Below are 21,486 nucleotides of genomic sequence, written 5' to 3'. Positions count from 1 at the left end.
GTCAACCCTCTTAATACAATTATGGTCTCTAACTTAAACCCAGTGAAACCCCGTCTCTACTAAAAAATACAAAAAACTAGCCGGGCGAGGTGGCGGGCGCCTGTAGTCCCAGCTACTCGGGAGGCTGAGGCAGGAGAATGAAAAAAAAAAAAAGATTTTTCCAGTCCTAATGGATGTAAACATCATTTAACTATTCTTGAGATAATCATTCAAAAATTGTTACTTGTTAATAATTTTTTAAAGTGAATATACATGTAGATTTATGAAAGACTGGAATATCTGGAGGCTAAAAAATAAATCTTAGGTTATACAATGGCCAGCTTTGATAAAGTTCCGTAAGTAAAATATCTTCATCAGAGATACAGAAATCAGAGATAACAAGCTCCCTTGAAAGCAACACATTATCAAATGGATTAGAAAAAAATAGGGAAATACACACACACCCATGCCTACACACATACAAAAAAAGATTAAAGTTCTTTAAAAGATAAGCTTTAGGATGTGGTATCAATACAGCATCATGCTCCAGACAAGGTCCAGGAAATAAGTTACATCAAATTTCATATGACTAAATCATCTGTGTTTACAAGGAGTTGACATTTAGTCTTTTGAGGACTTCCAACAAATATCTGACCAAAATATTCAACACCAAACAGCAACATTCATACCTCTAACAATGAGGTTTGACAGATTTACTAATTTAGTTCCAAAGCTATTCTGGCTACATCCCAGTTCCTCTAGTTATATGAAAATGGTGGGTAATAGCAGAATAGCTTAATAATTTTTGTGCTATGTATGGCAAGCATTCAGTAAATAACCTATTTAATGAATGAACAGTAATCTAAAGTAGGATAACAGTACGTGAGATAAACAAACAAGTATCTATGAAGAGGTACAACTATGAAACAGTGCCTTTCTAATGTTATCTCCTAAAAAGCAAAAGGAACAGGCAGACTACATTCTATGCATTTTCTCTTTAGGAAGTAAGTTATATTTGGAGATGATGTGTATACCGAGTTAAGAAGCTAAGACCTTAACTGAAGACTTCAAGGTTAAATATACATGAAAGAAGTCCTAAAAGGAAACTTGACTCACTTTACATAGATTATGTATCCCAGTTAAAGACCAAATACTTGATGCCCTAGCAGGGAAGAATAAGTAGCAAATTAATTAATCAGGGTTCTACTTATACTATTTATACTGTCAAAGCTAATCATGTTGTTAAAAAATAAGTAAACTTTCATTCAAGTTTAACATTCAGGAGTATGTGATATGTTTGATATTCCACTATGATTATATCTAGTACAACACTCAGATATAACTGGATTCCCCTGCATTCCAGTCCACACATTCTTATATTTACAACTCTAATCAATGAACAGGCTCTTATTTTGGACAAGAAATCATTACTCCTCATAAATAAGGGTCATTTTCATCAAGTTTCTAAGATCCTGTGTACTTACTTTTTTTTGTTTGTTTTTGAGTCAGAGTCTTGTTCTGTCATCCAGGCTGAGGGGAAGTGATAAAATCACAGCTCACTATAACCTTGAACTCTTGTACTCAAGTGATTCTCCTGCCTCAACCTCCTGAGTAGCTCGGACTATAGGCACTTACCACCATGCCTAAATTAGCCTGGATAATTTTAAATTTTTTTTTGTATTTTGTAGAGATGGAGGTCTCCCTATGTTGCCTAGGCTGATCTTGAACTCCTGGCCTCAAGCAGTCCTCCTGCCTTGGCCTCACAAAGCACTAGAATTACAGGCATAAGCCATGGTTCCTGGCCATCCTTTTCACTCCCTATAGACATATGCATCCACAACTCTGCCCTCCCAACACATTCATATTCATTCATTCATTCATATTCCCTCTTTCTCTCTTTCCCTCTCTCTCTCTCTCACACATGCATGCACATACAGCAGTCCAACACCACTAACTCAAAAGTCATTACCACTCAGCTATACATTATTTCTTCTTCCATGCTCTACTGGGTCTATTACATTACTATTTCAGTAGAATCTTAAAAAAAGATTACCACAACAGATAAGGCACTGGTATGATGGCTTAATTTTGGTAGAAAAGTCAATCCTGAACGAACTTGGTAATCCCGGAATCCTCCAGCTACAGAAAGTGTGGTTAAATTTATGTGTCGAGCATTTAGAATCCAATAGTTGTTTACAGTTGTATAAAAATCTGGTAGGGAATAAAAAAGAGACATTAAAAAATAGTAGCTATTCCCTGAAAGAATAAGATATCTATACAGTAATATTAATATTTGACTGAATTTTTGCTTGTCATTTCATCTATAAACAGTGTGTTATTCACATTTCCCTACTTTCAGTAAAATCAGTATCTTTACACATATTCCTACTTCCCCATTAAATAAAATTATAAATACTAAGAGTTACTAAAGGTATCATTTAAAAAACCCCAAATTTTACTAGTTTTGTATCCATAAGCAAACACATTTCTACATTCCACAAGGATGATGCTTATTCATGAGTCACACAGTATAGCAAAAAGAGAAAAACCTAATATTCTTCCAAAGGTAAGAATTTACATTATCTTACAAATTATTGTATCATTTACAATATACATTAAATGTATACATTACAAACTGTATACATCACATATGTGCAGTATTTTATATATCAATTACCCTCAATAAGGTGGTTAAAAAAAAGAGCTGTAGACCCCTTCCTATGATGGCAGTGTCCCAGCTTAAAAAGCCTTAGCTTGGGAGGCCGAGGAAGGTGGATCATGAGGTCAGGAGTTTGAGACCAGCCTGGCCAATATGGTGAAACCCAATCTCTACTAAAAATACATAAACTAGCTGGGCATGGTGGTGTGCACCTGTAATCCCAGCTACTCAGGAGGCTGAGGCAGAAGAATCACTTGAACCCGGGAGGCAGAGGTTGCAGTGAGCCGAGATTGGGCAACAGAGTGAGACTCTGTCTCAAAAAAAAAAAAAAAAGGCTTAGCAAATCTCTTCTATGGCCAACCACCACCATACAAGCACTATTTAAATTCTTACAATCTATCAGGACAATACCATTGACGTTAGTCTTAGGACTATGCTACTGCGGAAAACCTCAGGTTAGGGTTCAACCCATTTATTGTAACAAGTAGTTCAAAGGGAAGAACCTGCAGACAATTTTTCACTTTGTCTATTGAAGGTGAAAAAAGCCTAGTGTCAAAGACTAAATTGAGGCTAGAGCAGGGGATTTCTCAATTCTTTTTCTGGTTATCAAAACTTAATGCATTTTTATCCTGGCATTTGATCCCACTCAGGGCTTCAAACATTGGGTACAGCAAGCTGCCCCTATTAAAGATCTCAGCAATACTTACTTAGATTACCACCTAGCAGACTGACTCTTAACATCTGGAGAGCCTGGGATGTAAGTACCAGTGGGGCACACATGCCATATGTCTAGATAGTTTAAAAAGTCAAAAATCCAGCTAATAACCTGTTAAATCAAATATATTTTTTCTGCCTATCTTGAAAAATACATCATTGAAATGACTTGCAAGGCCAGGTTCAAATTAAGAATTCTCAGACACCTCAGAGTTAGCCACTGGATGGTGGCAGCATGGGAAGAACAGATCTCCAGTCTCTTACTGTGCTTCACTTCCCATCCCAATTGGATCCCGCATGACAAGGGCCTCATGTGCACATGCAAGCTCTGTCTGTACTTTCTGCAGAGCTATGCCTTGGCTACAACTCAAGCTTAGGATTCTACATACCTGCCCTCAGGAGAACAAAGAAAATAAAGAGACCCACACAGGTCTTGGAAGCAGGCTTAGGGCACATAGACAAGAAAAGTCTGGAGGCAGCCGGGCATGGTGGTTCATGCCTGTAATCGCAGCACTTTGGGAGGCCGAGGCGGGCAGATCATGAGGTTAAGAAATCGGGACCATCCTGGCCAACATGGTGAAACCCTGTCTCTACTAAAAATACAAAAATTAGCTGGGCATGGTAGCACGTGCCTGTAGTCCCAGCTACTCGGGAGGCTAAAGCAGGAGAATTGCTTGAACCCAGGAGGTAGAGGTTGCAGTGAGCCGAGATTGCAACACCGCACGCCAGCCTGGCAACAGAGTGAGACTCTGTCTCAAAAAAAAAAAAAGAAAAGAAAAGAAAAAGAAAAGTTTGGAGGCTTGGTTAGCTAGATCCCAGTGCAGAAGTAAAGACACAGCCTCCACGTGAGGAGGCTACTTAGCCTTCATACTTCTCACCCTCCAGGAAAGGGTAAGGGTAGAGCAGCAGGAGCCTCCAAAGTGCAGAGCCCAGTGCAGGGCCTCCTTCCTCCTACTGAAAGGCAGTATTTTCAACAAGTATAAGCAGGGAATCTACTTCTGAGGTCATATGGATCTCTGTCTCTCAAAACCTTAAAATTTTCATTCTAATTTTGACTTAGTAAAATAAAAAGAATAAATATAGAATAAGGAAGAAAGACTTGCTAATCACAGGAAAGGTACAGGATTCTTGACCCTAAGAATCACTTTCAGCCTGAGCCTTATAGAGACAGAACAGTGCCACCCGCCAAAGCAATAAAACCTATTGAGGGTGCATTCCTCAAATAATTTTTAAAATATATTTAAGTCATTCTAATTTAATCTATGCAGGTCATCTACATATACCACACAGAATGCAATAAAATAAAGAGTTCTCAATTACGGTGACAAGTACTATGACTTTCAGCCTTTAATTTTTTTCCTAAACCTAAGGTCATTTAAGATTATTAGACTACAACAAATTTAAACAACTTCATTATTAAAATTAAGATGTTCTTTATTAAAAGACTTCTACAGGCAAAGTTTTAAATGTACCAACAGAAAAACTGGGCCTCATAATAATCACTGTTGCACCAGATACTTAATAGCAAATAAATTATTCTTTGGCAATGCTGTTATGTTAAGAAGGGCACTTTAGAAAAACTACTTTGGTTTGGAGTCACCGGGAAATATTTCTCACTTAACTACAAACAAATTTTTCATCAAAATTAAGATAACGCAAATTTTTATAGGTAAGAAGCTATATACATTTACTAACCAGGAAGAATTCTTTCTAAAGATTTTCTTCTACTCATATAATATTCCTATAAGCAGTAAGGATAATCTCTGGCTTTTTTTAACAAAAATCTGAGATAACAGACATTTAATTCTTATTCTGTGACATTATCACTATTTGATTAGATGATGTCAATCACAAACTCCTACATTTCATTCAAAATTCCTGCAAGATTATAGTATTATCTATGGTTTTTTTTTTTTTTTTTTTTTTTTTTTTTTTTTTTTTTTTTTGAGACGGAGTCTTGCTCTGTCGCCCGGGCTGTAGTGGAGTGCAGTGGCCGGATCTCAGCTCACTGCAAGCTCCGCCTCCCGGGTTTAGGCCATTCTCCTGCCTCAGCCTCCGGAGTAGCAGGGACTACAGGCGCCCGCCACCTCGCCCGGCTAGTTTTTTGTATTTTTAGTAGAGACGGGGTTTCACCGTGTTAGCCAGGATGGTCTCGATCTCCTGACCTCGTGATCCGCCCGCCTCGGCCTCCCAAAGTGCTGGGATTACAGGCTTGAGCCACCGCGCCCGGCCTATCTATGGTTTTATTTCCTATGTTAATATACTTCAATTAACAGGCAGTACAGCATGCAAAGTTAAGAGCACAAGCCCAGAAGCAAGTTTACCAGGGTCAAATATTGGTTTCACTAGTTTCTTGCCACATGACTCTGGGCAAGAACATTATCTTGGCCTTTTTCTATCCATAAAGATGAGGATAATAATGGTACCTACCTCACGGGACTGCAGTGAGGATTAAGTGTGGTAATACTTAATCACGTGAAGTCTTTAAAACCCATAACATAATAAGAGCTCAATAAATATTAGGAATTATACCTTATTATATAAAGTGTTAGCATACCTTTGTACTTAAAAACTAGACATTGCTACTATTTTACTTAAATATAAGCTTATTTTGGATAGAGTCCTAAAACAGTTAACAAAGCATAGGAAGCTTAAACACATCTTAAGAGACAGGGTACCATCCTCAAAAATCACTAAACTGGGCAGGCATGGTGGCTTATGCCTGTAATCCCAGCACTTTGGGAGGCTGAGACAGGCAGATCACTTGAGATCAGCAGTTTGAGACCAGTCTGGGCAATATGGCAAAAACCTGTTTCTACTAAAAATATAAAAATTAGTGGGGCTGGTGGCACACACCTGTAATCCCAGCTACTTGGAAGGTTGAAGCATGAGAATCGCTTGAACCTGGGAGGCAGAGGTTGCAGTGAGCCGAGACTGCACCACTGCACTCCATCCAGCCTGGGAGAAAGAGCAAGACCCTCCCTGTCTTTAAAAAAAAAAAGAAACCTAAACGGAAGCCCTAGTGCCTAAGAATTATAAAACACGTGTCAACCATGTTAAGATGCTATGGACAGACAAAACTTAACAGTAGCTTCAATTATAAGCCTAAGTTCAAAGATATAAAGAGAAACACACTCAGAATTGGAGGTGCAGATTTGCAACCGAGTTGCTTCATACATGGATAAATCTGTAGTATACTCTAAGGGGAATAGCCCTAGAGATTTATTTATTTAATCTTAAGCAACAATGGGGAGGTCAGTTAATGTTTACCTAACAGTACTCACCTGTAATGAAACGATCTAATGGCATCACAGGAGCAACATGAGGTGTGGCTTGTGTAATAAGAAGATTTATCAGATCGTGCTTAAAATTTTTCAGTGTAAGCAATGCTCTTGCAACGAGGCCACCCATAGAATGACCAATTATTGCCACACTTTTTGGAGCAAATTCTTGACCCTATTAAAATAAATCATCATGTCATAATTAATCCTTTTTTAAGTATTTAAAAAATACTAAATATTCCTCTCTGCATATGAGCAATTTTATAGGAAAAAGAAAATCAAACTATTTACATAACCTCCCACCATAAGGTACAGAAGTACATTTTCATATAGTTTTAATTAGTATATACATACTATTTTGTATTCTGCTAAACATTTTTAACAGGTATATCTTGGTTTTCTGGGCCAATAGGAACAGTTGGTCTAGCAAATCATGTTTATACTGGTTGTTACACTACATGTAATCTGAGGCATAATTATATTTCGTATGTACAAGATTATTAGGTTTTATAAGACATAAGAAATCAAATAATTTGTTTGAAACTGAAAATATCACCCAAAAAAGGCCAAGATGATTACGGTTGTGATAGCAATATACTACCTTATCATGTTATCTTTTATCTCATCAAATTATTTCTCTATTGTGCATTTTGGTTTAAAAATGAAGCAGCATTCCAAACATTTATTCACTGACAATTACAATATTTTATTTTTTAGATAAGTGCTTTTCAAAAAATCTTTTATTTTCAACAATCTCCTCAGTCTCATTACCAGACTTTTGCTCATTACCCCCAACATGGATCCTTCCTATGTACCATCTCTTCTCAATGAGTAGACTGAATCTTGTGCAGAAGAGTTAACATAGGAGGCCTGAGACAACTGTCCTTGGCATGGGCTGGATACAAGGTTGGCTCTTGGCTGGAATCTGGAACCTTATATTTGGGAGAGATTCCCACCATTCCCTAATTGATAAGAGTGTCTAAAATGTTTGTGCAAACAACATGTTTTATGCTGAACACCTGCTGTCCTCCAGGCTGGAATTTTGGTATGTGCTAGGCAGAGGGTATCTATGTGATAAGTCCCCAGTAAAAACCCTGGGCACTGAGTCTCTAATGAGCTTCCCTTGTGGACACTATTTCAGCCATGTCATAATATGCTGGTATAGGAATTAAGTGGATCCTTGGTGATCTCCAATACAGACCGGATCTTAGCGAAAGCCATCCCCTACAACTGTGCTCTGAAACCTATCCCCTTTGACCTTCTCAAGTACATCACTCTAGCAATCCTTCTCATTTTCTTCTTGCATTATTGCTTTTCCCTATCTACTAGATCATTTTCATTAGTGTATAAATATACTGGTATTCTCTCTTAAAAATAAAAATAACTCCCTTTTAATTCTCCCTTTCCCCTTAGTGACTACTTTACATTTCTTTACAGCAAAACTCTAAAAACAAGTTGCAGGCCAGGCACGGTGGCTCATGCCTGTAATTCCAGTACTTTTAGGAGGCCAAGGTAGGTGGATCACTTCAGGTCAGGAGTTCGAGACCAGCCTGGCTAACATGTCAAAACCTGGTCTTTACTAAAAATACAAAAATTAGCTGGGCGTGGTGGCATGCGCCTGTAGTCCCAGTTACCCAGGAGGCTAAGGCAGGAGAATCACTTGAGCCCAGAAAGCGGAGGTTGCAGTGAGCTGAGATCAGGCCACTGTACTCCAGCCTGGTGACAGAGTGAGACCCTGTCTCAAAACAAACAAACACAAATCTCCAATTTCTCAACTTCCATACACTCTTGAATTCATTTCAATCAGACTTTCACCCCAACATGCCACCAAAACTGCTCTTGCTAAATCACCAAGGAATCCAATGGTCAATTCTTAATTCTTTTTTTTTTTTTTCTGAGACAGGGTCTCACTCTGTCACCCAGGCTGGAGCGCAGTGGCACAATTCATGGCTCACTGCCGCCCCAATCTCCTAGGCTCCGAGTAGATCCTCCTACCTCAGCCTCCCAAGTAGCTGGGACTGCAAGTGTGCACCACCACATCCAGCTAATACATTATATTTTCTTTTTTTTTGTAGACACAGGGTCTCACTATGTTGCTTAGGCTACAATGGTCAGTTCTTAATCCTCATCTTATTTGACCTATCAATAACATTTGACACAGTTGATCACTTCTTCCTTCTTTGAAATATTTAAGTTAGTTTCTTTGACAACAAACTCTCCTGGTTCTCCCTTTGCCTCACTGGCTCCTCCTTTTTAGTTTGTTTCTGGTTCCTTCTCATCTCTCCTCATTTCTTAAAACTGAAGTGACTCAGGCCTCACCCCTTAGATCACTTCTCTTTCATAGCTTTGTTGAAACCATCGCTGATCTCTTCCAGTCTAGTGGCTTTAAGTGTATCTACACACTGTCAACCTCTCAGTAATTATCTCGAGACTGTACTCCTTCTCTTGAACTCTAGCCTTGAACTCCACCTGTACAGCAGCATACATGGAATGCCTAATGTGCATCTCAAACTGAATCTGTCTAAAACTAAACTCTTCATCTCCTCCATATCTGTTCCTCCTATACTCTTTCCTACCTCAGTTAATGGCAGTTCAATCTTTCCAGTTTAGCTAAAAAACTTGGGGTCATCCTTAACTCTTCTTTTCCTCTCACTTTGCCCTTCCATATCTGATCTGCCAGCAAACTGTACTACCTCAACCTTTAAGATTTACATTGATCTGACCATTTCTCATCACTTCAACTGCCAGCACCTTGATTTAAACCACCACTATGTATTGAACACACCCCACCACTTCCTCCTTAGCATGCCACTGTTTTATAGCTACTTTCCCTGTGCAGCATGGCATTCAAAGATTGAAAAACACACATTTTTAGAGCCCCTTTCTTTGCCTCACTGTCTTCTTTCTCATACTGCTTCAGCAGCCCCCAATTCCAATTCTCTGCTTTCTTTAGCTAAGTGATATCAATGTGCCCTGCTTGATCTCCCCCTACTTGCCCCATGGTCTGGAAAATGCTTTCTGGCAGAAATTCAGAGCAATCATGGAGCTCACTTCTTCCAGGGATCATAGTGCTTTGCGGCTCAATTGTCCAATATCTCAAAACAGGTGCTTCAGATATCTTGACCAGTTTTACAGTTGTTTACATATGCAGGTGGTCTACCCTAGTACCTGTTACTTAGTCATAGCTAAAGGTAGAAATATATACCAACGGTTTTTAGGTAATGCATTCCACTCGTAATTTAGATATAAAGTTTTAAAAGGTTTTTCTTCCTGAATTCACCGTAAGAAATGTTTCTTATAAATTTAAACTTCAAAACCATTATGGAGGGCAAGACAACAGACTCTCACAAAAAAATTTTTGTGCCTTCTCTGCTTCAACTTCCATATAAACAAATACATTGTTTAAAATATACTGAATCCCTCTTTAAAAAGGTGCTGATAGGCTGCACCACTATTGATTTGCATACTTATCTCTTACCTTATAGAGTTTGAGAATTGTTTTAATACATTCATGTACAAACTTGGTCTGCTTCTGAAGACTTCCACCATACAGAGCCACCAGTTCTTCATTGAAGTTTACACTAAAGAAGTCAAAGTGGTACTTGAAGTCAATGTCCTCTGCTTTTCTAAGTGCAATGGAGCCAATAGAACGAACTGCAGAGGAAAAGAGTGAAGTGCACATTAAACAATATTTACAGGTTTCATCCATTCTTTCTTCAGAATTTCTTAGTAAATAACCTTCTCCTGCATCACGAATATAAACCACCTATTTCAGGATGAAATTCATTAATAGTACCAATTTAGAATAAACTAATCTAGCAACTGTATGCCTTGAATGCAGTAAGTGTGACCTAAATATTTTTAAAATTAAATAAATAAAAAGCAAACAGATCACTCACTCTCTACCTTCTTTTCCTTTGGTAGGAGCAACAATAGCTAAAAAGGCAGGATTCTTTGAAGAATAAGACATATACATTTTGCCACACTTATTGAGAATTTTAAGAATGACAAGGTTCCTACAAGAAATATCCATTCATCACTTGGTTTAGATATTCATGGTTCATTTGTCTTTTTCTCCTACACAGGACATCCAATCCATCAGTAAGTGCTTCCATGACATAGCTTCCAAATCTATCCCCAGTTGAAATTTCTCACCATTCCCACCACTATTGTCCTAATCCAAACACCACTATCTCTTATCTGAACTACTCTAACAGTTTGTTTACTGGTCTCCCTGCTTCCACTCTTTTTGTTCTTGTTGCTGTTTTGTAAATCTTTTTAAAATATATATTATAAATTGCCTATATTAGGTGGCACAAAAATTGTAGCATATGGTTTAGCAAATAAAATACCTGTCTGCCATTTCATTTTGTAAAAACATATACTACGGATACATTATAATCCACATATTATACAACTCACTATATAAAACTGTAAAATTCAATGGTTTTTAGTATATTTGCCATCTCTGGTATATATTGTACAACCATCTCTGAAATCTAACATTAGACATTTTTTAATCACTTCAAATACAAAACTCTGTGCCTACTGGCAGTCACTCTCCATTTCTTCACTCCTCCCAACCCCTAGGCCTAGCAAGCACTGATCTACTTTCTGTCTCTACGGGTTTGTCTATTTTGGACATCTTATATAATATGTGGCCTTTTGGAACTAGCTTCTTTCACATAGCATGATGTTTTCAAGGTTCATTCATGTTGTAACATGTATCAGTCCTTCATTCCTGTTTTCTATTGAATAATATTCCATTATATGAATATGTCACATTTGATTCATCTATTCATTAGCTGATGACCATTTAAATTATTTCCACCTTTTGGTTATTATATGCTGCTATGAACATTTATATACAAGTTTTTGTGTGGGTATGTTTATTTTTCTTGGGTAGATGCCTAAGGGTGGAATTTTGGGGCCACATGATAGCTCTATGTTCAATATTCTGAGGAACTCCCAAACAGTTTTCCAAAGTGGCTGCACATTTTGCATTTCCACCAACAATGTTTGAGGGTTCCAATTTCTCCACATCTTCACCAACACTTGTTGTTATCTGTCTTTTTTTATTACAACTATCCTAGGATGTATGAAGTACTATCTCATTTTTTATTTATAGTTCTCTGATGACTTATGATGTTTTAGTATCTTTCCTGCTTCCATTCTTGCCCTTTAAATGAAATTATCTTCATAGCGAAGCCAGGGCAACCTTTTTTTTAAAAGTAAATCACACCTACCAGATTGCTTAAAAATTTAATATCTGACAATTCTCGTGTTGTAAAGGACGTGAAGCAAAAGAAGGTAAAATATACTGCTTTTAGGAATATAAATTAGCACAATCAGTAAAGATTAAAAAGATACACATAACCTGTAACATGGAATTATACTCTTGGATATCTATCTTACAGAAGCACAGGTTTATGTGCTCCAGGAAACATATGGAATAATATTCATTATTTTTAATTGCCAATAAATGTAAACATTTATTCTGTCCAAAGACAGAAGGGACAAACTATGGTATAGTCTTACAACAGAATAATATAGAATAAGGAAAATGAATGAATCACAGCTCATACAACAACTTGGATGAATGTTAAAGATAATGCTGACTGAAAGAAGCCAGACACAAAATAATACATACTGAATGACTATATTCACATTACAAAATTTAAAAACAGCCTCAAATGAATAGATTGCATTAAAACTACAAAGAAATTAAGGAAATTACCATGTTAACATTAGGATTGTGATTATGTCAAGAAAGAGAAAAGGGAGTTTTAACCACGAAGGGGCACATAAGTCCTTTCCAGGTTGCTAGTAATCTACTTCTTGACTAGGGTTTTAGTTTCATGGGTGTTCACTTTATAATAATTTGTAACCAAATATCTATGTTCTATGTGTTTCTCTCTATGCAATATTTCAAATGCAAAGATTAATTTTAAAAATCAGATTATATTTTCTTACCCAAAGCTCTCCAACAGTTTATCATTCAAAGTCTTTTCCACAGCTTATATGATATGGCCCATGGCTACTTTTCCATTCTTATCTCTTTTTATAACTTCTCTAGTCACAGTAGGCTCAAATGCACAAAACACATTCCTGCCTCAGGACCTTCCCTCAGTCAAGCCTCTCCTCAAATGTCAGCTCCTCACAATGGCCTTTCCTGACCACTTCATCTAAACTAGCCACTTCCTGACCCTTTTATCTTCTACCTCCTGAGTCTGTTTTTGTTTCTAGCTTTTAACATTACTGACATATTTGTTTGATGGCTGTCTTCCCAATAAGCATATAAATTTGATGAGAGAGGGACTTTGTCTTGATATGCTCTGGATCCCTGATACCTGGAATATGGCTTGGCTCATGGTAGATACCTGCAGATACGTGCTAGATGAATAAACACATAAATAATTGCACATGTTGAAACAATTCTAGTCTCATTACATAGCAATTCTAGTCCATTAAATAACAAGAAAGCAGGTTTTAGTTTAAAACGAAATTAATGCCAGATTACTTGGCTGTTATGCCAGAAATAACTACTATATCTCCAAGCCAACATCAATTTGGAATCTGTACATGTAACTTCCCTATCCTCACCTTTCTATGTTCCCCCCAGTACTTCCAAATCTCTCTCACTTAAATAACTCCAAAAGAAGAAAACTAATCTCTCTTGTTCTGCATAACATTAGCCACTGATTTATTTCCCTAATCAATGCTTAAGGTTCTGTTCTCTTTACCCTCCATTTCCAACATAAATGTATTTCCTCCGCTGATTCCCCAAGGGGTTCCCCTTTATCGTCTACTTATGCCATCCCACTCCATCTTATTCTTTGTAGTATCCCTCTCTTAGCAAAGTGGTCTTCAATGTTTCTAAGTATTTCTCACATGTGTTCTCTCTCAGAGAAAATGTCATATTTTGGTCTCTCTGTAAGCCCAACACAGTACTTCACACACAGCATGCATTTCATTTACTCTATTTGATTCACTGAGTATGGATATGATTCAAATTTTTGAGCTGAATTTTATAGCTTTCAAAATTTACTTCCAGTAAGACTTACCTTGCTTATAACTTCCAGCATTACCAGGAAGAAAGAGAACTGGAATACCCGTCAAAGGGAGAATTTTGTGTTCTTCAGCATATGATCCCTCTCCATAAAGATACAACTCATATGCGGGATAGCGTTTTGCCAGTTTCTTTGGAAGTTCTATTTTCTACATTAAAAAAAATGTAGTTTCACTTCAGTCAGTTTTATTAATACAATTCAGCCTCACCATATGCAATTCTGAATTAAGGAAATTTGAAATAGTGCAATACAAAAATACTACTGATATTAAAACCACACTTCATACACAAAACAAGTTATACTTGTAGTTTATTCATATAGAGAATCAATCTTGAATTGTGTATATTTTGAACCATGCAGTCTTCAGGAAAACATAAAAGAGGACTACCTGAATTTCCAACCAATACAAATTACTCAAAATGGCCACTGACAATGGTATATGTCAACAAGTTACATAATTGGATAAGTATCAATTATACTTAGAAATGATAAATGCTTTCCATCATCAAATCAATTCTTTTTTTCCATTTTTAACTATTTTGTAATGTCTCTCCTTCTACTCAGACCCAACTATACATTTCAGCTGTTATATTTTCAAAAGAAAGTAACTTGTTTTATAATGCAGCTTTCTGACTTCTCAGCTTAATATGTTTTGGCCTACAATATGCTTAACAAATTAATCTTAACCTTATAGCCATGTCTTGGTCAAGGCATGTACACTTTTCTTACCATAAACATTCCACTGAATTAGTATCTATTTCAGTTTTCATGGACCAGGTGCATGATTTGCTGGCAACCTTTAAACTACCCTACACTTCATATTATTGTATACCAATAATACAGCAGCTCACCTAACTACTGAGTCAGTAGTTCACCTACATTTTTTTTCAGCTTAGTATAAATTATCTCTTAATGTCATCCTCAAAGGTAGACATCTATAAAAGTGGTAGTAAAGTATACATACACCCTTTTGCTCCTTTTCTTTTTTTATTTTAAAGGAGAGAAGCCATTAAGAATGAAGCCACTGCCGGGCGCGGTGGCTCAAGCCTGTAATCCCAGCACTTTGGGAGGCCGAGACGGGCGGATCACAAGGTCAGGAGATCGAGACCACCCTGGCTAATACGGTGAAACCCCGTCTCTACTAAAGAATACAAAAAACTAGCCGGGCGAGGTGGCGGGCGCCTGTAGTCCCAGCTACTCGGAGGCTGAGGCAGGAGAATGGCATAAACCCGGGAGGCGGAGCTTGCAATGAGCTGAGATCCGGCCACCGCACTCCAGCCTGGGCGACAAAGCCAGACTCTGTCTCAAAAAAAAAAAAAAAAAAAAAAAAAAAAAGAATGAAGCCACTTACATTGGACAGTAATGTCTACTTATTTAGGTATACATAGATCTAGCAGTGCTGTACATGTGGTATGTGCTTGATAAAAGAATTTAACTATGGAGTGAATTTCAAAACCTGTAAATGTTGCTAATGACTACTGAAAACCCTCGTTGTTCTAAAAAAAAAAAAATTCTGATCATTTGTGCACCTTCCTAAACATCCCTTTGTAAACGATCTATGCCAATAACACCACAGAAACATCTGCAGAGACTGTTAGCTTATTAAGATACTAGCAATCTTAGTTATCTCCCCAAATACTCAAAATACAGAAATACTAACCCCACTATTCGTTTTATATTTGGTATATGTACTTCAATGCAAATTAGTCCCAATACTGATTGTCCACAGAATATAATCAAAAATGAAAATGACATGATAGTTTACTTCTTTAGGTACAAATTAAACAAGAAGAAAACATAAGAGAACAAAGAAATAGTTTCTTATTTCCTCCCAATTTAGTACACCATTATTCTTTTAGTACGGTAGCTAAACAGAGTTTGGACTAGTCAAAAATTAACTCAGAAGAACAGGAAACTATCTAATATATCTAAAAAGAAATACTTAATTTTCTTGAGACAGAAAAGTAAGCAAAAATATACTTGATATATTTCATAAAATACTATTATGAAAGCAATTTTATAGTGAGAAAGAGTATTTTTTAAAATATGAATGTATACAGAGTTTTTAAAAAAGTATAGAGATGGACAAAGAAGGCAGAACAAAAAAAATAAGAGAGGAAGCAAGAATGGTAGGAGTTGCAGGCAAATGGCAAAACTCCATTTCCAGACAGAGTTCAAGTTGAAAGGGAAGAGCAAAGACCCAGAAGAGGTAATTGACCACATTGACAGAAAAAGCATAGGCATACAAAAAGGATGCTGATAAGAAAACAGAAGACGGTCAAGGGATTTAAAAGGAAAATACTTATAGGAGCAGAACTCCAATATAAATTTTTTTTATTCTATATAGTTTATTTTAAATGAGCAACCCCTCTACCATATTAAGATCAATTACCTTTATATTTAAATATTATCTCCACAATCCTGCCTCTGCTGTCCACCTTCCTTGACTCTGCCTTAGTGCAGGTTCTTCTCATCTCTACATAAACTCTCTCAAAAGGTAAACATTCTAATAAACTCCCGAGTACTAGAAAAATGCTGATTCAAGAAACTAAAATATCTATTTTATGATATTATTTAATTGTAAACTTAAACTGAAAAATAAAGTTTGATTTCCATAATTAACCAAAAAGAAAAAAGATTTTGATCAAGATGCATACACATAGTTTTTAAGTTCACATAGTTTTTAAAAATTCTCACAAAGAGCTCTCAGTCAGCCCTATGCTCTCCACCCCCTATAAGGAATAGCTCTAGGGGCTCCATTAAAAAAAAAAAAAGAAAGAAAGGCCTTAAGGACAACTGAATTTTTCAGACTTGTCTCTATCCTTGCCTTCTATAATCCATAGTTCATACTGCTAACACACACACACACAACAAAGGCTTAAGAGACGTCCTTTAAAATCTGGTTTAATTATTCTTACCTAATTTTTTTCTTTTTTTTTTTGAGACAGGGTGCCACTCTTGTTGCCCAGGCTGCAGTTCAGTGGCACAATCTCGGTTCACTGTACCTTCGACTTCCCGGTCTCAAGTGATCCTTAAGTGATCCTCCCACCTCAGCCTCCTGAGTAGCTGGGACTACAGGTGGCACATGCCATCACGCTTGGCTAATTTTTTTTAGCAGAGACAGGGTTTCACCATGTTATCCAGGCTGGTCTTGAACTCCTGGGCTCAAGTGATCTGCCCGCCTTGGCCTCCCAAAGTGCTAGGATTACAGACAGGTGTGAGCCACCTCATCCTGCCCTTACCTACTTTCTTATAACTTAGATATGACATGCTTTAAAATGTATTTTTAACATGTTTTTGAATTCAAGATTCAAAAGGATATACATTGAAAAGGATCTCTCCTACCCATGGTCCTTCAGCCATCCAGTTGACCCTAGAAGGGTTATTAGTTTGTGTGTGCTTCTAGAAATATTTTACATATATACAAGCAAATGTGTTTATCAATTATTTTTTAGTTTTGACATAAATGATAATATATTATAAATACTATCCATGCAATGTGTCCCAGTGCATTACCACCTTCACATATATTATTTATGCCTGCAACGTTCTTTCAGTACTTCATACACCCTCCATGTCGCAATTTACTTTGCATCTTCTCTAAAGCCTTTGAATACCCAAGACAAATTTGGATGCTCTTCTTTATATGAAAAGCTCTGTACATACTCTCTTATGGTGAAATTATAACACTCAGTACATTGTATTGTAACTATGCACTACACGCCCATTTCCTCCATTGTATTTATCAAGACATAAAGACACAAGCTCTAATTCAGTTCTAATTCCCTTTCACCTATACCAAGTAGCTAGAAAAACCTGGCAAAGACTAGTCATTCAATAAATGACTTTCTAAATAAGTAACAAAATATATGACTCATTTTATTTAATTTTTTTTTTGGCGGGGGGGACAGAGTCTCACTGTTGCCTCACCTGGAGTGCAATGGTGCAATCTTGGCTCACTGCAACCTCTGCCTCCCAGGTTCAAGCAATTCTCCAGCCTCAGCCTCCTGAGTAGCTGGGACTACAGGCGCACGCCAACATTTCCTTTCAGAGAGCAACTGTTAGGTTACATATACGAAGACAGCCAAACCACTGTATGAGAGAAACAACTCAGGTGTTTCTTCTAAAATTCTGCAATTTGCCTAAAACCAATTGCTACCAAATAAAAGTTTTGCCTTGCTGTCATAACAGGGCAAGAAGCTTTAAAGGATAAAGTATATTTTGCCTCATAGGCTTTAGATATGGGTTCGTGAGATGTTCAATTAACTCTGAATAAGTGAATCTGGGAAAACCAGAGGTAGAAAATGAATAGAGATAACCAAACAATTTTAAATCCAAAATTCATTTTTGAGCCGGGCGCGGTGGCTCACGCCTGTAATCCCAGCTCTCAGGGAGGCAGAGGCGGGAGGATAGCTTGAGCCCAGGAGTTCGAGACCTGCCTGGGTAATACAGCGAGACCCCGTTCTCCACAAAAAGGAAAAAAAAAAAAAAAGACAAAATTCATTTTTGCAAAGAGTTTCAAATTTATGCTCCGCTTTTTTAAAAAAATGGAGAATAATATTGAATGTGTTTCAACTACCTTTCTATTTCTGCTGGCTAACTAAAGAAGATGCAAATGAGCAGAAAAAGGAATAAAGACATCAAAAAAGAAGAAAACCCAATGACTAGGACATCTCACATCTGGGTATCAACCTGTGAACAATTAGAGAGCTGACTTATAAAATATAACTAAAAGTAAGCAATATGTAAAATATCTTTAAAACATTTTTATTCATGGAAGCCATTTGGTTCTCAACAGAATGGCCTCATTTATCCAGAAAACTCACTATGTTCAAAATGACTCATTTCTATAGGCTGGTTTTAACTGTGTTTGTAAGATAACATGACCTTTCTGTTATGCAAAACAAAAAGACTAAGAATACAATATAAACATTATCATGAATTAACACAGTTTTTTACATCATGAAAACCTGCTAAAAATCAAACACTTCTGCCACTGCAATTATTACTGTATTAGCAAATTATTAATAGAAGCGTAAAACCCCAAAAAAGCAACTTAAACCAAAATAACTAAACCTAGACTACTCAACAACAAAAAACCCAAAGAGCTCTTCACCATTAGCTACACTAATTTTCCGTTTTTCCAGTCAATTTATGAGGCAGGAAATGCGTCTGTGAGATCCATATGCTTTGTTCCCAACACTAAGGAGAACAATTTCTACTTCTGTGAATATTAAAATAGCTTCAATAACTGTAGGAAATCTAAAAATAAATGGGAATTAGTAATGCACTGTTCCAAAATGATTTTAACCTAACTCTTCAATGCAGTACAAAACTAAAGTGACCTACATCAATCTACTGGGAGTTTCTTAATTATTAAACCAAAAATAAGGAGGGAATTATAATAACTCTATTTTCAGTTTTTTAAAATACTAAACTAAAAAGATTTGATTAGAAACGAACAGAGAGGACAGTAACATGTCAAAATCTTCTCCTTCAATAGCATCCCTACCAAATGTTTCCACTCTCTTATCATAAATGCAAAACCAAGGTAAGGATCTAAACACAAATGAAATCTAAATTTACTAGAATTTTTCCCATGGGAAAGAATGCTCCTCCGCAATCTAAACCTTAAGTAGTCTTAAGATCAAAATAATAGCAGCGTAATCAAGTAATAGGCTTCCTCCATAATGACTTGTACAAAGAAGCAATCAGGACTTGCATCCTTCACCCCCCCCCCAAAAAAAAACTGCTGTGATTTTAAGAGTATACTAAAAATGCATTTTATCAATATGTGTTATAGTGCATATACATTTTATGGTAGGGAATTATTATTATAATAGGTAGTCCATAATTAAGAGATGCACTTAGAAATAAAATAATCATTCGGAAAAAATCTCTTAGGACAGTTGTGTAATTTGTCTGCGCCTCTTTTTACAGCTAGTCATGTATGAAATTCTAGATTTCTACTATGCCGAACTAACGAAGCCATGGATTGAAAACATTCAAAATGGCATGGAAGCGGTGGGGGTGGAGAGAGAAGGGTAGGGTCTCTCTTAAACTCCGAACCCAGCGAGAAAACAAAAACAGCACCATGAAATAGATTTTGTATGCAACTGTTAAGAGGCTCGGCTGCTGAGAGACATGCATAAACACAGGTATGCACACACACACAGGCAAGCCCACACACGCACGGCCCCTTAACCTGCAAAATAAGGGGATCTGCAACATCTTTCCAAGAGGGAATCTAGTTTCCAATTTAATGACTCGCCAGCTTATCCATAGGCAAAACCCTGGAGTCTCTAAAAACAGCCTTGGGAACTATCTAGCCAATATACACTCTGCAGACGCTGGGTTCCTTTCTAGAAATGCGAAATCTGACGCGCGAATCACTGGGCGCGAGGGGAAGAATTTAGGCGCGTGGGACGCAAAGGAAGGTCCTGGGGCACGGGTCAAGGCAAGAATGCGAGAGGGATGGAGCTTGGGTTTAGGGAGCAGGGTTGAGGCTGCCTCTCTGGGCATAAAGGGGGCTGGGCCCGACCAGTCAGAAGAGCTTGTGCCCAGGATTTGGGGCTGGGGAGGCGGAGGGACAGCGGAGTAACTACGAGGACGACCACGAGGATGCTCTCGGGAAATCATCTAACAAACACCCCACCGTGAAGAAAGGACACAAAGGGTAGGTGACGGGGGCAGGAAGAGGATGCAGAGTCTCCCCGGGCGGAGAAAACAGAGGCAAGGACGGGACAGGGGGCCTGCGAGGCGCGGAGAGCCAAGGCAGGACGACCCCACAGAAGGAAAAAGGCACCAGGGGCCACAGTCTTGGAGCGCCCGGCTGAGAAGAGCGCAGAACCTTACCTGATACTCTGGGTACTCAAACATGTAGCTCATACTGCACTTATTCTCCTCGAAGCCGAAGAAGACATCCCACAGCCCCAGGGTTGCCATGAAGACCATGAAGACATAAAACGCCAGGTTCCAGAGATTGACTGAGTGAAGAAACATGGTGCCGCCGCCTCCGCCGAGGGGCCCCAAGCCCGGACTGAGCAAGCCAGAGACTGTCCGACCGCCAGCCCCGGAGCCGAGCCCCAGCCGCGCGCGCCTGCGCTGATGCCCGGCCTGCAGGCTCGCCAGCCGCGCAGTGCGCCTGCGCGCACCAGGTCCGCGGCGCCTCTGGCCTGGCGACTACCAGAGCCGAGGGAGGAGTAGGTTTTGCCGCGGGAGCGCGGATCTGAGGGGAAAGAGGAAGAGCGAGAAAGCTGGGTGGGCTGGGTTGGAGGATGAGGGGAAAAAAGGAAAGTGGGGAGGGAAAGGCGCGAGGAGTGGCTGGCAGGAGGGAAAGAAGGGAGAGAGAGGCGGCATCCAGAGGGGGAAGGGCGGAGAGCGGCAGCCCTGGAGACAAGCAGGGGGATTGGGCAGGAGGCGGGTGTCAGATGAGTGAATCTGGGGGAGGGGGCTAGAGCCCAGAGCCCAGAGGCGATTATGGATGCTGAGCAGACCGAGAGAGGGGAGGAGGACTTAAAAGCCCAAGGGTCATCAGCTGTCACCTCGCAAACGCCTCTCCCTGCGGCAGTTTAAAAATCCTTCCCGTTCAATTTTGAAATGCCTCAGGCCTCCGCAATTTCGCTTTTCCCAACGGTAATAGAGCACTCACAGCTCTCTGGAGCAGCTAGCTTGGAGAGGGAACAAATGGCTTTATTTTCCCTCTTCCACCGCCTACTTGGGCCCAGTAGGTAACAGCAATTAAAAGCAGCGGCTCGTAAAAAAAAAAAAAAAAACCCGCAGG

General features: G+C 38.5%; 1 protein-coding gene across 6 annotated transcripts in view; it reads right to left on the bottom strand.

The window, feature by feature from the left end:
* The window catches only part of PGAP1 (post-GPI attachment to proteins inositol deacylase 1), an 83,636-nt gene extending 62,817 nt beyond the window's left edge, over positions 1–20,819 (bottom strand). For all 6 annotated transcript variants that reach the window (XR_004053234.1, XR_004053232.1, XR_004053233.1 and 3 more), the window contains exons 1-5: positions 20,559–20,819; positions 13,698–13,851; positions 10,112–10,287; positions 6,637–6,808; positions 2,033–2,190 (exon numbers count right to left, since the gene is read on the bottom strand). Coding sequence is in view for 3 of the 6 variants with exons in the window: in XM_010381615.2 (XP_010379917.1) it covers positions 2,033–2,190; positions 6,637–6,808; positions 10,112–10,287; positions 13,698–13,851; positions 20,559–20,705 (807 nt within the window). In the remaining 3 variants the exon portion in view is untranslated. The remainder of the gene's footprint in view (positions 1–2,032; positions 2,191–6,636; positions 6,809–10,111; positions 10,288–13,697; positions 13,852–20,558) is intronic.
* Positions 20,820–21,486: the final 667 nt, after the last annotated feature.

This window comes from Rhinopithecus roxellana, chromosome 14 (assembly GCF_007565055.1).
Source record: "Rhinopithecus roxellana isolate Shanxi Qingling chromosome 14, ASM756505v1, whole genome shotgun sequence".
Classification (NCBI taxonomy): Eukaryota; Metazoa; Chordata; class Mammalia; order Primates; family Cercopithecidae; genus Rhinopithecus; species Rhinopithecus roxellana.
This window is presented reverse-complemented; position numbering and strand designations above follow the sequence as displayed.